Here is a 15578-nt window from a genome sequence, read left to right as displayed (position 1 = left end):
TGACTCTGTCTGTTTTTCAATGTGTCTCCATTAAGTTGTTCTATCGTTTTTATGGTCTTCCTACTAATCGTCTTCCTACTGGAAAACCGTCTCTTGCCGTCTTTACTACTCTATTTGTTGTCATTCGGCTTATATGATCGTTTCATTCTACTCTTCTATTCCTTACCCAGTTCTTGATGTTTTCCACCTTGCATCTATGTCGTATATCTGTACTTCTAGCTCTGTCCCATAGTGTATTGCCATCAATTTTCCCAAGTGTTTTCATCTCTGCTGTTTCTAACATCCTTTTTGTCCTCTCTGTGTCAGGTATTATTTCCGTCGCGTATGTCATTATTGGTCTGATGACTGTTTTGTAAATTCTTCCTTTCGTTTCTTTTCCGATATTTTTATTTCTCCATATTTTGTCATTCAGGCAGCTTCCAGCTCCAATTTATATCTTAGTAAATTTGCTGTTGTAACCATGCATTTTGTCTTTTTTGGGGAAATTAACATGTTAAATTTGCTGGCGGTTATATTAAATTGGTTCAGCATACGTTGTAAATCATCTTCACTTTGAGAGAGTAATATTGTGTCGTCTGCATAGCAGATTATTTTAAGTTGTTTTTCTTCCATTTTGTATCCTCTTTTAGTTCTTACCTTTTTTATCATTTCATCCATAATTAGGTTGAACAATAGAGGACTCAGTGAATCTCCCTGTCTTATCCCATTGCCAGCTTCAATATGATCTGTTAGTTCTTCTTCTACTTTTACTTTTTTGTGTTATTTTGGTAGATATTTTCGATCATTTTGATTATTCCTAGAGGTATCTCTCTTGCGTACAGTAAGTAGATAACGTCTTTTAATTTGGCGCGGTCAAATGACTTCTTAAGGTCCACGAAACATAGATATGACTGTTTGTTGTATTCTAATGATTTCTCTTGTACTTGCCTTATTATAAATATAGCGTCGGTGCATGTTCTTCCCGACCTAAAACCTTGTTCTTCTGCTAGTGTTATAATTTCATTCAGTTTATTTTTATCACTTTGGTTGTTAATTTTAGTGTTGTGTTTAATAAATTAATTCCTCTGTAATTTTCCGGGTCAGATTTGTCTCTCTTTTTGAAGAGAGGTATTAGGATGTTTGATCTCCATTCTTAGGAATTATGTATTGTTCTATTAATTTTTAGATTAGTTTTAATAGTTGTTTGGTCAGGTCTGGTCCTCTTCTACTTTAGGAGTTCGTTCGGTATTCTGTCCTCTCCTGGGGATTTTCTATTTTTTAATTTCCTTGTTTACCTCTTCCTCTTCAATATTTATTTCTTCGTTTGTCGTCACATCTCGTGTTGGTGGTTCATTATCGTCACCTTTAGCAAATAGGGATCGAAAGTAGTCTACCCATGTTTCCTTCTGAATGTGTTTCGTTTTTATTAGTTCGTTCATCCATTTTTTTTTCTGGAAGGGAAAATAAGATAAATTATAAAAACAAAAACCATATCGGTGGACAACAAAGATAGAAAAATAAATAAAAGAAAAGAAGAACTAAGCGGCTAATCAAAGAAGATCAAGAGGATAGAAGAAAATAAAGAAGACAAACTTATGAAACAAAAAAAAATAAAAAACAAAAAAACAATTTTTGTAAAAAAATGTAAAAATATGGATAGCTGAAATAAGATGCTAAAAGCAAAGGTGATATAAACATATACAGGGTGGTCCTTAAGTAATTGTACAAAAAGAAACAGTAGATTCTACACTTTAAAATATTACGACTTAAGCCAAATTGCTTTAATAAAATGTTGATATTAAGAAAGATACAAGTGCAAAATTAATATTTAATTTTTCGCTATAACTTTCATGTTTGTAAACATTTATGCATAAAAATTTACAACTGGGTACTTTTAAATATGAGAAATTATAATTTAATGTACACTTTAATGTAGCTGATAGAGGGCGCCACGTATGTCACATATGTAGTATAAATTTGCACTTACCTGTATCTATTTGTGATAAAAAATATTAAAGATACATTATTTTAACAAAAAAAAGGCATACTAACTTCAAAACTTAACAGTTCGAGATAATCGTATTTTAAAAATCAGCTGCATAATTCTGATTTAAGGCAATTACTCCAGGCAACGAAGGAAAAATAGACAAAAACATTAATAAATCTCAATTTTGGTATAAAATACCTTTAACTAAAGTTAATAGTTAACGAAATATTAAATAAAATATATCAGCAGGATAATTAATAATAGAATTTGACAAAAAACAAAATAAATTTTACATCAAACATTTTACGTTTTATGTTAAATAAAGTCATAATCAAAACATTTTGTTCACAAACCAAATTAAGAAATAGTTAAACTAAATAACATAACTTTTTTGTCAAAGTAAGTGTACGATATGTCCACCATTTTTTTTAATTCATTTGTCAATATATTCCACAAAAGATCGTCTCATATTAATTAGCATCATTGGTTCTAAAAAAACTGCTGCAGTATTTATTTCTTCTCATAGTTGGTTGCGAACGTTTATAAGATTCTTATAAACACGTTGTTTTAATACGCCCCATACACAAAAATCAAGCGGATTAAATTCTGAGCTACGTGGTGGCTATAATTTATAATGGATGAATATATTCTTTTGGATACATATCCAAATCTTATGGTATATTATGGAACTACATCTGATTTGTCGCAGAGGTTAAATAATGTATTAAACTGTGATGTATCTCATTTATTGAATACTTTCTATGACACTATAGACCATATTACTTATTTATATGATTACGTTACAGCTTACAAGTACTACAAGGACTATTACGATTAACTTACGAACTAATATTATGCTAAACTAAATTGCCTGTGTGTTTACTATATTTATAACAATATCGGTTATTAGGCCAACGATGATGTTTTTGTAAAAATGTTTAGTCTTTAAGGTTAGATTTGTAGCAAAAGTATTATGAAACAAGACACATATGTGTTATTCATTACCTGTGCTTTAGTTTCTAATAGTATTAATAAAAATTGGTAAACAATTTACGTAATGAATAATACGTTTTCTTTTGGGATTTTTTATAAATTAAATAATTATATCAATATCTCACCACATTGCCAAGGAAAATGACTGCCACGACCAATCCAACGTTCAGAAAAGTTATATTTAAGTATGTTCTCACAATCTTCTCTCTAGCATGTGGTGGTGTACCATCTTACATAAAGCACATATTTTGGGTTTTCAGCATTTTACAATAGGAAAAAAGTAATACAAAGACAGTAGGTATAGAAACTTAAGAAGCGATAGAAAAGGAAATTGTAAACATGTTGGCGGCCAACGTCTGAATACGCACACGGCACCTAAAGAAGAAGATTAAGAATATTTTCTCGAATAAGACATTTAGCAGCCATAACAAAAATTCCGTATCATCTTTGAATTGTTTTAATAAGAATAAACTATGAATTATGCTTACTGACAGGTATTCAGTGCTTTACCGCACAAATATCACAACTAAGAATTATTATGCAGCTACTTATAAAATGCGATTATCTCGAAAACGGTTAAATTTTGAGGTTACTAACAAGTATACCTTTTCTTTGTAAAAATAATGTATTTCTAATATTTTTTAACACAAATAGAGTTAACTTAAAGAGCAAAAAAGTTAAGAGCAAATATATGCGTGGCGCCCTCTATCAGTTACATTAAATTGTGTATAAAATTATAATTTGTCCTACTAAAAAGCATCAAACTTTAAATTTTTGTCCAAAATTATTTACAAACGTAAAAGTTATAGCGAAAAATAAAATTTTAAATTTGCACTTTAACACCCTGTATCTTTATTAATATCAACATTTTATTAAAGCAAGTTGGCTTAAATTGTAATATTTTAAAGTGCAGAATCTACGGTTTCTGTTTGTACAATTACTTAAGGACCATACTTAAGTATATAGGCAGACCATTTTAATTTTTGTAGTGATAAAGATTTAAGAGTTTTAGATTCAGTAAATCCACAGAGATCTATATTCATAGAATAGATTGTAAACAGTTGTTAATAAAAGATTATAAAAGTAAGTATGCTACTGTAAAGTGTTAACGTATTAAAGAAGTAAAATCTATTGAAACTATTGAAAAGGGAGTATTTCTAGATGTTGAAATTCTGTTGTTGTCTAGATGTTGATTCTGTGAATGGCAACCAAGAGGTAGGCGGAGACCAGGAAGGCCTAGAAGAAGTTGGAGAGAAGGAGTTTATAAAGAAATCAGAGAAAGAGAACTGGAGGACGATCTATGGAACGATAGAATGAGATGGAGATTAGAAATCGGAAGACGTCGAAGAACGTCTATATAATATATGCGAAACGTTTTTCATAATGTCGTCTCATTCTAGCGAAGAATTAGCGGTATCCATAAGAGATTTTATTTTATTAATTTTGTTTAATAAAACATTTTGAATTGTGAAATGTATTTTATTACTAACTCCATTCATAGTATAATTAGTATAATTATATTCCTATAAGAGAATTGGTAGTATACAATCTCCAGACTTTATTGACATTTATTTAGTTACTAGATGGATAATAATTGAAAATTAAGTAACGTATTTGTTGCTACAAGATGTGTTTTTCATGCTATTTCAAAATAAAATTAACATAAATAGATACCAATATAAAAATTATGCTTATTCCAATTTTTTATTTATCTACATGCAAGATAAAATTGTTTTTCAATAAGATTCTTGGAATGTCCTCTATCCCCATCTCGTGTTTATAAAAACTTGGATTGTCCTGCTGAAAATCGAGTATCTAAAAGTTGGGCTTTTTTCAGTACTGCCTTTTTTTGAGCCTCATCAAAGCGATTAACTTGAAGATCTACTTCACGACTAAACGGGCGTCTTTCGGCTGGTCCTGAGTCATCCTAAAAATATAAATTACACGAATTAGTTTACTTATCTGGACTAAAAAAACTGAGAATGAAAAAAAAAATAAACAACCAACAGTTGTTTATTTTTAAATTTTATTTTCATTTTTAAATTACGTTGCGAAATTTTAATTAAAACTGATCGTACACTCGTAACAAAAATCTAGACCACAAGACAATTTCCCGAAACCAGTAAGTACTCTCATAAATCAAGAATCTGAAGTACTTTTACCAATCACAGTGTCAAAAAAAAGAGTAGCTTTAAAGGAAATAAAGAACCATCAGTTACCCGAAGCGTGCATCTCCGATATAAATTGACAATCAAAACCAATTCAATTCTGTATCACAAATACCCAATAGCAAAAGTAAAATAGAACGACTTTAAATGAGAAACAATAAAAAAGTAATCATACACATACCAAAAAGTCATTAATTCAATCATATAAACTGATGGACTGAATGAGACTGGATGAGATTCTGAATGAGGTAAGATTATTGGGAAGAGAGTGTGTAGTGCTGGGGGACTTCAACGCCAAAGCGTAGGAGTAGGGTTCTCCCAGAACGGACGCTCGTGGACAAATGCTTATGAAATGGATAGGAACTGTGGAATAAGTTGTCTTAAATAATGGTCGGGAAATAATGGTCGGGAACGAACGTTCGTGAGGGGAAATTCGCATTCGTATATGAATCGCATCGCATCGTATATCGATGTCACCTGTGCCACACAGTATGCGACGAGAAAAATTAGAGACTGGACCGTGCTGCCAGATGACACTGCTACAGAACATCGCTACATTGCCTTTTCGATTGGCTAGCGTTTGATGAGTATTCTAGATGGTTGATAAAGAGGAGAAGATGCCAACCGCCATCGGCAGAAGGACTTGAATCAATAATAAGAGAGACAATGGAAATTGCATAAACGGGGTAGATGAAAAAATAAAAATGCCTTATTGGTGGTGCGAAGAATGTACTGCTTGAAACTCAGCGATTTCCGGCAAATTGGAAGATCTCGAGGCTCGTGCCACTCCCAAAGGAGGAAGACAAGTATCAACCTGTTTGCCTTCTGCCGTGCATAGTTATACGATTTATAACGAAATTATACGACAGGCTCCTAAGAGGGCGAAAAGACACAGTGATTGAAGAGTCAGGCGGGCTGTCACCCAGGCAGTACGGTTTCAGAAAGAACATGAGCACGGTGGATGCGCTGATGGAAGTCTTCCGGAAGTTACGCGGGGTGGGGTTAACCAGAGGTGATCAATCCTACTGTTGTTTAACGTCCGGAATGCTTTCAATACATTAAAATGAAAAGAGGTAATGAAGGCTCTACGAGAGAGGTGTGTGAGGTACGTGATGAATTTAGTCCGACTATCTGTCAGAGAGGAAAATTGTGGTAGAAAAAGCAGTGAGGAGTGCTGCAGGGGTCGGTCCTTTGACCCACGCTGTGGAACTTGGCATATGACGGGGTTGTGAGCCCTGAGAACAATACGGAGAGGTATAACCCCTTTCGCATTTGCGGACGACCTCGCTATGCTGGTAGTGGCGCGGGTCAGGGAGGACCTTATCTTTGGTGCACAGCGTACATGCAACCAAGTCGAAGAATAATGAAAACACATGAGCTAGAACTGGCTGCGGGTAAGACCGACGCTATAGTTCTCAAGGGACCGGATAACATTAGAATGCGCAGGAAAGAGAGTGGTTCCAAAGAAATGCGTGAGTTATTATGGATGACTATGAGTCAAAACCGAAAGTGGCGGGAGCACGTAAAGGCGGTGACTCGAAGAGCTGCGGTGAGATCCGCCGCGTTGGGATGGAACATGCCCAACATCGGAGGGCCGAAAACTGAGAGGAGGAGGTCCCTTCATTCTGTTGAGCAATCGATCGTCCCTTTACGCTGCGCCTGTCTGGAGTACAGCAGTTTTAACAAAGGCGTACAGAAAGCAGCTCACCCGAGCAGATAGGAAGAGTCTATTGAGGGTGGCGTGTGCATACAGAACAGTCTCTGCATTGGGAGTTATCACATGTATTCCGATGCATGTGCTAATGAAGGAAAGAGGAAGAATATACGAGAGAAGAAATGAACACATAGCAACAGAACGGTTAAAAAAAGAAGAAAGGGAAAGGTCCATAATGGTGTAGCAACAGGAATGGGATGAGATGAGAAGGATGGCGCAGTGGACGAAGTCGTTGATTCCTAATCTGAGAAGATGGATGGATTGCGGGCACCGGCGTTTGGATTACTACCTGACGCAGATGCTCACAGGACATGGTTGCTTCATGGCATACCTTTAGAGATTTGAAAAGGCAGGAAATGACAAATGCCTGTATTGTGAAATATCGGACACTGTCTCACACACTCTATTGGTATGCGATAGATGGATAGGTGAGAGGAGCCTTCTTGAGAGAGAGCTAGGAAGTAGGGTGCAATCAGTCACGGAACTGGTGGAGATGCTTAGGCCTCCAGATCGTTAAAGAGCAGTTCAGAGGTATGTGAGGAAAGCATTGGAGAGAAAGTAACAAGAAGAAAGGCGGCCCGAAGGAAGTCAGGGTGCCCAGGAGCAAGCAATAAGATAAGGCAGAATGAGAAGGGATTGAACATGAATAGGGATGAACAGAGAGAGAGAAGAATTCAGTCAGTCAGAAGATGTTGCGTCCCAATCAGGGCGATCCATCCGGTAATACACCGCTGAGGAAGGTGTTTTTTAGCAGGTAGGTCTGTGGTATTGTCGCCGATGGTGTCCAAACGACCCTTGCGCCCAGCCTCGGATATCATTGTGGCCGCACTGGAGGAGTCCTACATAACCGAGGCTGGAAGGCGGTTATGCCCACCTTCTAGGACCGAGGTATGTTTTGAACATTTGGACCACCCGACCTCATAAAAGACGAAAAAAAAAGTTTTGTTTGTTCACGTAGCCACTCAACCAAAAGTAAGCTTCATCGCTAAACAAAACTCGAATATGAAAATCGGAATTAACGGCAATCTCACTTTGGAATCACTCACCGAATATACGAATCTACGCCTTGCTAATTGATGATGTACCTTCCATTCTTGCGTGATTAAATAAGTTGGATCTTGTAAGCCCAGATCAAAGCAAAGCAAGATATTTCCGCAAAATCTTCCATAATGTGGATGGACACGTATCCAACTGCTGTGCACGATGGCAGATAGACTGATTCGGATCTTCCTGTATACTACTCTCTACAACAGCAACAGCTTTTTCTGTACACACTATACGACGTGTCTGTGGATGCATATTATCATTTATCATTAGTAAACGTGGTGCAAAAACGTTCCATGATTAATCGAATTTCTTGCTCTGATGGACTATTATGTTGAATAAAAAAAGGAATTAGTGAGAAATACGTATTACGAATAGAACCAAAAAATTTTCAAATTAAATTTGTACAATTGAGAAGCGTTGTTCGGGCGTCAAGTCTATTCATACTGAAATGCCAAAGACAACCTTAAGTAAATGTCTTAAGAGCTGTCAAAATGGCCGACAGTTAAGAAAGTGTTACGAACTTACATTTCTATATCTCTCAACAAACACCCTTTACTTTTATAAAACAGTCAATAGTGATTAAAATTTATTTTAAAAATTTAACGTAATTATTCCTGTTTAGAAAGAAGCAGTGTAAATAATAAAAACAAAAATCAGGGCAAAAAAAACAAGTGTATAAAGAAAAATGTGAAGAAAAGAATAAGAAACTTAAATTTTTGAGAAAGACAACTATGAATGACATTCAGGTAATTTTCGATTTAGGTTTTAAAGCTTTATCAGATTAATCTATCCGATCTTTATTTAAAATTAGAGTAGAAGAATTAAATTCAATTCGTGAAGAATTCTTAAAACATTACACAAATATTATTGGTAATATTCTTTCTGTATCAGACGCGGATACGAGGGTTGAAGAAAATGTTCAGGAATTATTTTTGGAACAATTTTATAAAATAAAACTGTTTAGTCCGGAATTATTTGAGTGACAATCTGAAACTCCAGAGCCATTTAGATCGGTAGAAGTTCAACAATCTAACATTGCTTGTCCAAAATAGAGCTGCCTAAAATAACATTCATACTGAAAGATATATAGAAGAACGCAGATTTTAATAAAAAGTTACTATTTTATTACCTTGTCCTTTTTCATTTTTTTCATATGCATATCCACTAAACTTTCTTTGGACCTTTTAGTCTTTTTTACTATTGCTTCCTGCTCTTTATCCCTTCTTTTCATCTCCTTTATTTCAGCCTCTTTTTGTAAATCCACTTCTTTTGTTTCCTTTTTTGCTTTCTTCTTCGATCGATCTTCAGGAGTATCCGTCCATGACGACCTAAAAAATTATAAATGAAATTACATATTATAAATATATTAACAGACAAAACGTTGATGTAAGCAGAACAATGTTGTTTATGCGGGAATGAATATTGGGCATGATAACAGTTTTGGTATGACCCATGATACAAGGATACAGTTTGTATTTGTATCATGGGTATGACCATAAGTACTTAAATGCTACACATCTATAAAGACAAATATACCCTGAAAGCATAGAATGATGTAGTATTTTCCTGAGGTTCTGAATATATCGTAGCCAACATCGCAGGGTTTGAGCATTGATGTGGATAGTTGATTGTACATTCAACATACTTCTTAAGAACAGTAATTGTTTAATAATAAAGTATATTTACTTACACTCTATAATAGACTTTCGTTGACGATATGTTAGAAGTAAAATGGTACACTACAAATAAGCTATAGTCTCGTGTTTGCCCCTCTTGATGAATATTTAATTAGTATATGCATAAAACACTCATTTTTATTTTACAGTCAAACCATTTAAAACCCTACATCCAAATGATCATCAATTTTTTCATTATTTAGTCTAGTTGGTCAGCCATTTTTTTAGTAGGTACATTTTTTGTAAATAAACGTGTTAGGTTAGGATAGTAATACAAATAACAATAAAGTGCATCTGAACACATAATTAAGATAAAAAATACAAAAGAAAGTCTAGTTATTTAAAAAAAAGAAATACAAAAATAAAAAAAAAAGTGCCTCAATTAGCTAATCAATTTTTTTTATCGATTAGATACCGGTAAGAAAAGCAACAACAGAAGCGATGTCGTTGCTTTTCGCGCTAATTCGAAACTCGAGTGACTCTTAAAATATTAAGAATTATTGAGCGTTTGAAATATTAAATAAATAAAACTTCGAATTATTAAGTTTTGATCAATTATTATTTATTAACTGCTATTCTAAGTATAACGATGACAAAAGTTTAGAGGTACATTGGTGTCCATACATGTATGTATTCATAATGTGAATTAATCAATCTTTCGAAAGAACTGTATTATACTGGTTTGTTTCAAAGCACATTGCTGCTGCTCAGACTGCTCAATAATTTTTCGAACGAAAGTGACTTTCTTCCAGACGAGAAAATTCATCTTTAGTGGTTCTTTTCCGTACTCCAGCTGTTTGAGCAGCATTAATTTTCTCCTTGTGCTTTATTATGATTGAGAGAGTACTCAGAGGAATCTTAAATTCTTTTGCAACATCACTTTTCTTCTCACCTTCCTCTACTTTTTAAATTAACTTCTTCTTTTCAGCAATCGTCAAAGATTTATACTATTTATACTTAACAAAATTTTAATCTGTATACCAACGAAAGAATAACAGTAACTAATAATTAAACAAACCAATTCATGAGAAGTGTGTAATCAAATTAATCATAACAAAAACAAAGGCGCGTTGATACAAGTTTGAACTGTACTTACTACTATCTTTCCGTCTTTTTCTCTCTGCAACTTTGAATTATCGAGTGTTGGACGCCGACGCTCTGTTTTTTCGTTTGAATTACCAAGTGCATAAAAATGTATTGATTTAATTCGAAATATAAAGAGATTTTGTAGGGAACTCGTGATAAATTTGAACTATAGAGAGGTTCGAATTATCGCAGGTTTGAATTAACGCGAGTCGACTGTATGTAAGAGTGATACTCGCCCTAAATCATTAAAAGACAATATATATTATTTTATAAATTTTCCAAAGCTTTTATTTCTTTGTGAACAACGTATTCATTTAAAAAATATTTCTTTATAATAAACCAGTGACATATGAAGTATAATATATGTTATTCAAAGTAGGACTAGTTTCTGTGGATAGGTGGCGCTGGGGTTTTCATTACGGAAACAGAATAATCAAATTATAATATTGATATTATTTACCTATCAGACATATCTGGCGCTTCCTTAGCTCTAAATTGCCGAGGCCCTAAGCCAAAATGTGCAGCTTTAGCAGCAGGTAGCTCCAACATCCATTCTTCTCTTGTAGGTTCTTTTTCACCCTTAGGATTCAACATATCAATTTTCATTTGTAAAGCTCTTTCTTCCAACTCAATGTGAGCTTTAGAACCGCTGAAACCAACAGGAACAGGACCATACACATCTTCTTCGTCTGATTGTGATTCAGCTACTTGTGCTAGTTGTTGTCGTAAATGATCAGGTAAAGATGGACCAAAACATTTTGAATCTGGTGTATCTGTTGGTAGATTTTTACTTTGGAGATTAGGTGGTAGAGCAGGACCAATTGATGTTGTATCGTTTTGCAATGGTTTTTGTAAGTGAGGAGGTAAACTTGGTCCCAAAGTCTTAGATGGATTTACACTTTCGTGACTCTTCGTCAAATGAGGAGGTAGGGCCGGTCCTATAACTTTGGATTCTTCAATTTCTAATTCCTTAGTTTTTTGTAAATGAGGAGGTAGCATTGGTCCTACCTCTGCTACCTTCTCCTGTGGATTGGGAGGTAAAGTAGGTCCTATTGAGATGTTTTTATGTAAATGTAAAGGTAGCGATGGTCCAAAGGATTGGTTATCCTCAACGATGCTATTATATTTTACATCTTGTTTGCTTCGTACTGAGTTCGTCTTATACCTAATACCATCGTCAGAATTCACAGAATCTGAATCTGAATCTGAAAAAAAAAAAGCACAAAACATATGCAGAGTACACAAACAATTTTTTTTATTAGGTAAATTAGTAAAAATTTTCTTGAGATTAGCATAGGTCAAGTAGAATTTCATGAAAGAAAATAAAAAAATAAGTTAACAAAATTTCATGTAACCATTAACATGAAAATATAATTCATTACTACTGAGGAACCCTATGAAACAAAAGTCATTAAACCAAAACAAAAACACCTTCAGGAGTGGTATGTTGAAAGAGATCTGAGGAAGTTGGGAGTAAAAAAATGCGAATAGTGGCTAATTAATGTGCTTGGAAACTACAGTGAATTTGAAAGCCTACATTTCACTGTCTACTTTATGTATATATAAGTGGCATGTCTATAACAATATGCAGAATGATGTTTTCTTTAATGACACTAAATCTATCTTGACATCACATTAGAACATGTTAACAGCTACTAGTAACTATTACACCATGTTGAAGAATATACAAGAATCTCATTTAATGAGAAAAGCTAGTATAAATTGATTTTAGTTTTAAATATATAGGAGTAAAAAAAAGGCAGATGTTTAGATTCTTAGAAGCATATTTTTACAAAAAAATAAACAACTTGAAAATGCTCTTAGCAAGATTTACTTAATACTAGCCAAACATGTTTTATCAGCCAGTACAAAACAAACTACATATTACTACAACATTCAGACATATTATATAGTAACATATATGTATATATACATCTATGACAACAGTACAAGGTATCAGACAGGGATTTATACTGTCTCCACAATTGTTTAATATATTGGGGAGTATATTATAAGAAGAGCACTTGAAGGATGGGAGAAGTACCTCTCAATAAATGGCGAAAAAAACAACCTATGTTTTGCATAGAACACAGACCTTCTTGCAAATAATCAAGAAGAATTAATTGACCACAGGACATATATTTCAATTTTTTATATATAAAGGTAGAAGGCTGAAGATAATGAGGCAGATCCCAACAAGACGGATCCACCAAATTACAGGAATATGCAAAAGACCTATGCATGAGTTAAAAGAAATGACCAGATATAGAGATCTTTGGAGACTACACTACATCACAATGATCACTACACTCCCTCCAGGAGGTCAGAACTAAAAAGACAGCTGACAACAGTGTTAAAATAATTTGGACACATGGAATTGTATTATGGGGAGTTACTAAGAAGTCTATAGTGCTTCATGTTACAGTAAACCATCCTGTTATGTACTGAATATAATTATGTGATTTTAATGTACCATCAGTAAGACAAGATATATGCAGATATATAAAATATATAAAGAAATATTACAACTCGATTACAACAATAGAAGACAATTGAAATGTTTCAAATCATCAAACTTGCAGAATAGATATATACCTTTGCATGTCTATATTTTAAATTTAAGTTTTTGATTAAATTAAGATTATATTTATTTTAAATTGGGTTTTGTACTTAAGTAACAGTGAAAAAGCTATAATCAGAAAAGAGTATATACCTTTTGTTAGAATCTAAAAATCCTACATAATGTCCATAAAAAATAAATATACAAAATTTACCCATACATTTGCGGAATGTATAAGAGATTAAAAATCACCTCATGAATGTAAGAGTTCTACTGTTTTTCATTCCCTTGATCTTCCAACTGATTCAATGTTAATGCAAATGTATGAAAGTAATAAATATTTAATGATTTAATCTGAAATTTAAAGTGTAAAGGGGTCTAAGAAAAATATAGACCAATAATACAGTCAGTTGGTTTTACTGCAAATATTTTTAGATTAATGTTCAGCATCTGGCAACTGTAGTTTTAAAATTACTCAAAAAACCCCAAAACTCTATACCTGTGTTGACTAGAACACATCTAGTATTTTATTATTTTGATAAAATTAAAAACTCATTGTCAACTTTTTCACAGTAGGCTGCAGTAGAATTTATTTACTGACAATTTGTATCCACATCCCAAAAATATAGCAATCATTTTATATCCCATATGTAATTTTTAGAAAATAAACATAAATTATTTAAACATTTTCTTTATTTTTCGGCTACTATACTTAACACTTTTAAAAACTCCAGCTGTAAAAATGCCTTTAATACTCTGCCTTACAGATGATTTCCAAACTATATTAGATATACACTTTTTAACAATATATCCACAATCTGGATTATAAGCTATTGCACGTAACACATCTTCAGTATCTTGCTGAAAATTACCCCTATTCCAATATCTTGTCAAACCCTTTAGAGGCCAACGTGGAAGCTGATTAAGATGATGTAATCGGGCAACAGGACTGTAATCCTGACTACAAGGATTTCTTTCTAATAATGTATTATCTTTTGATACATCACTTTCAGTATTGGGATCACATTTTGGTATAGGAATGTCTACATAATCTTGCAAAGTTTTAATCAAGGGTTGGTATAAACTTCGAAAACTTAATAACTGGGGTCTTACAATGTTTTCAATTTTATTTTTATTTTCACCAAAAGTCATTCTAAAATCTCCATTATAACTTAAATTAGATATTGTATGATAAAACTCATATTCCGTAAAGTTCTCCGGTAGTATTAAAAGAGCTGCATGTACTGCTGATTGTAGATTTAACTGTAAAGCAGTTTCTAATTCTGTACTGAGGGGCTTTTCAATTATTTCAACTGGTTTATGCAGTCTACCAGCTAAATATAAGTCAGACCATTCCAACAAATCGGTAATCAAATCTGTCGTACTAACAACTCCATACTTTATATATAAATTGTCAAGAGGAACAAGAGTGTTAAAATATACTTTAGCTCCAAAATTTTGTTGATAGTGGGATACAAAGTTATGTCCAAAGTACTTCAAACTACTGTAATCTGACGGATTCTTCTTTATATTAGATTCGTGCCAATAAGATGGATTATTTACACAAAAAATTAGATCAATCATATTTTGAGATGTGTTTTGAAGTTGTTTTTTAACTCCTGATCCATAAGCAAAACAAAACGTTGTATTCTGAGGAAATCTTGAAAGAATTCGCTTGTATATTGGAGGTACTATCATTACTTTTGTTGCCATTGCTATTATGTCTTTTATTGCATAATTTTAAAAAAGTATCCTTTTAAAAAATAAATATTTTTAAAATTTTAAATTAACCTAAAAAAATTACCTGTCATTGCTGTCAGAGGCACTTACTATTCTGTGTCATGTGTCATCATAATAAACTTTTTTTCTGACTTTTTTAACCCAAAGAGCCAAATGATAAAAACATAATTATTATGAAAGTTAATGCATAACCACAGAATAATAAACAATGTTTCATTGTTATTTATTCTGTGGCATAATTGGCATGCAATTATTTTGTTTTTATTTAATTTCGTTAATTTTAAATTTTGTGCGTTCAATTAAGAAAATATTGAAATTGGGGAAATACTGCAACCAGTACAGCAACAGTTGCCTAACGAATTTGGCGCAACAAAGTAGTAAATAATATTCACAGAACAGATAAAGCGGTAAATGGGTTTTTTAATTTTTATTTCATAATATTTAAATTTAAATCATAGATAACTAAAATCAAAATATAAATTCAAAAGGAATATTTACTGAAATTAGGCATTACCAAAGCAATATTGGAATTATATATTGTAGATTTAAATGCCATTTTTACACATTTTCAATATATTATAAGTTTGTTTTGATCTATGGACCATCATGTTTTTAAAATATTGCCCGA

The 15578-nt window shown here is 33.0% G+C and overlaps 2 protein-coding genes across 2 annotated transcripts; both read right to left on the bottom strand.

Moving 5' to 3' along the window:
• Window positions 1–4513: 4513 nt before the first annotated feature.
• LOC140434395 (GPALPP motifs-containing protein 1) lies at window positions 4514–15090 on the bottom strand. Its single transcript, XM_072522606.1, has 4 exons — window positions 15015–15090; window positions 11111–11855; window positions 9018–9216; window positions 4514–4886 (listed from the first exon to the last, which is right to left on the bottom strand). The coding sequence occupies exons 1-4, from the start codon at window positions 15019–15021 to the stop codon at window positions 4737–4739; spliced, it is 1101 nt and encodes a 366-aa protein (XP_072378707.1). The 5' UTR covers window positions 15022–15090; the 3' UTR covers window positions 4514–4736.
• On the bottom strand, window positions 11864–15008 carry LOC140434396 (phosphatidate cytidylyltransferase, mitochondrial). Its single transcript, XM_072522607.1, has one exon. The coding sequence runs from the start codon at window positions 14921–14923 to the stop codon at window positions 13886–13888; it is 1038 nt and encodes a 345-aa protein (XP_072378708.1). The 5' UTR covers window positions 14924–15008; the 3' UTR covers window positions 11864–13885.
• Window positions 15091–15578: the final 488 nt, after the last annotated feature.

Source organism: Diabrotica undecimpunctata, chromosome 2 (assembly GCF_040954645.1).
Source record: "Diabrotica undecimpunctata isolate CICGRU chromosome 2, icDiaUnde3, whole genome shotgun sequence".
NCBI lineage: Eukaryota > Metazoa > Arthropoda > Insecta > Coleoptera > Chrysomelidae > Diabrotica > Diabrotica undecimpunctata.
This window is presented reverse-complemented; position numbering and strand designations above follow the sequence as displayed.

What these genes read in the sequence shown, in the direction of transcription:
- LOC140434395 (XM_072522606.1), bottom strand. An exon ending in GCGCCAGATATGTCTGATAG is followed by an intron (nt 9,217 to 11,110) that starts GTAAATAATATC and finishes ATAATTTTTTAG; the next exon opens with GTCGTCATGGACGGATACTC. An exon ending in AAAAAATGAAAAAGGACAAG is followed by an intron (nt 4,887 to 9,017) that starts GTAATAAAATAG and finishes TTATATTTTTAG; the next exon opens with GATGACTCAGGACCAGCCGA.
- LOC140434396 (XM_072522607.1), bottom strand. Translation starts at nt 14,923, where the DNA reads ATGGCAACAAAAGTAATGATAGTACCTCCAATATACAAGCGAATTCTT.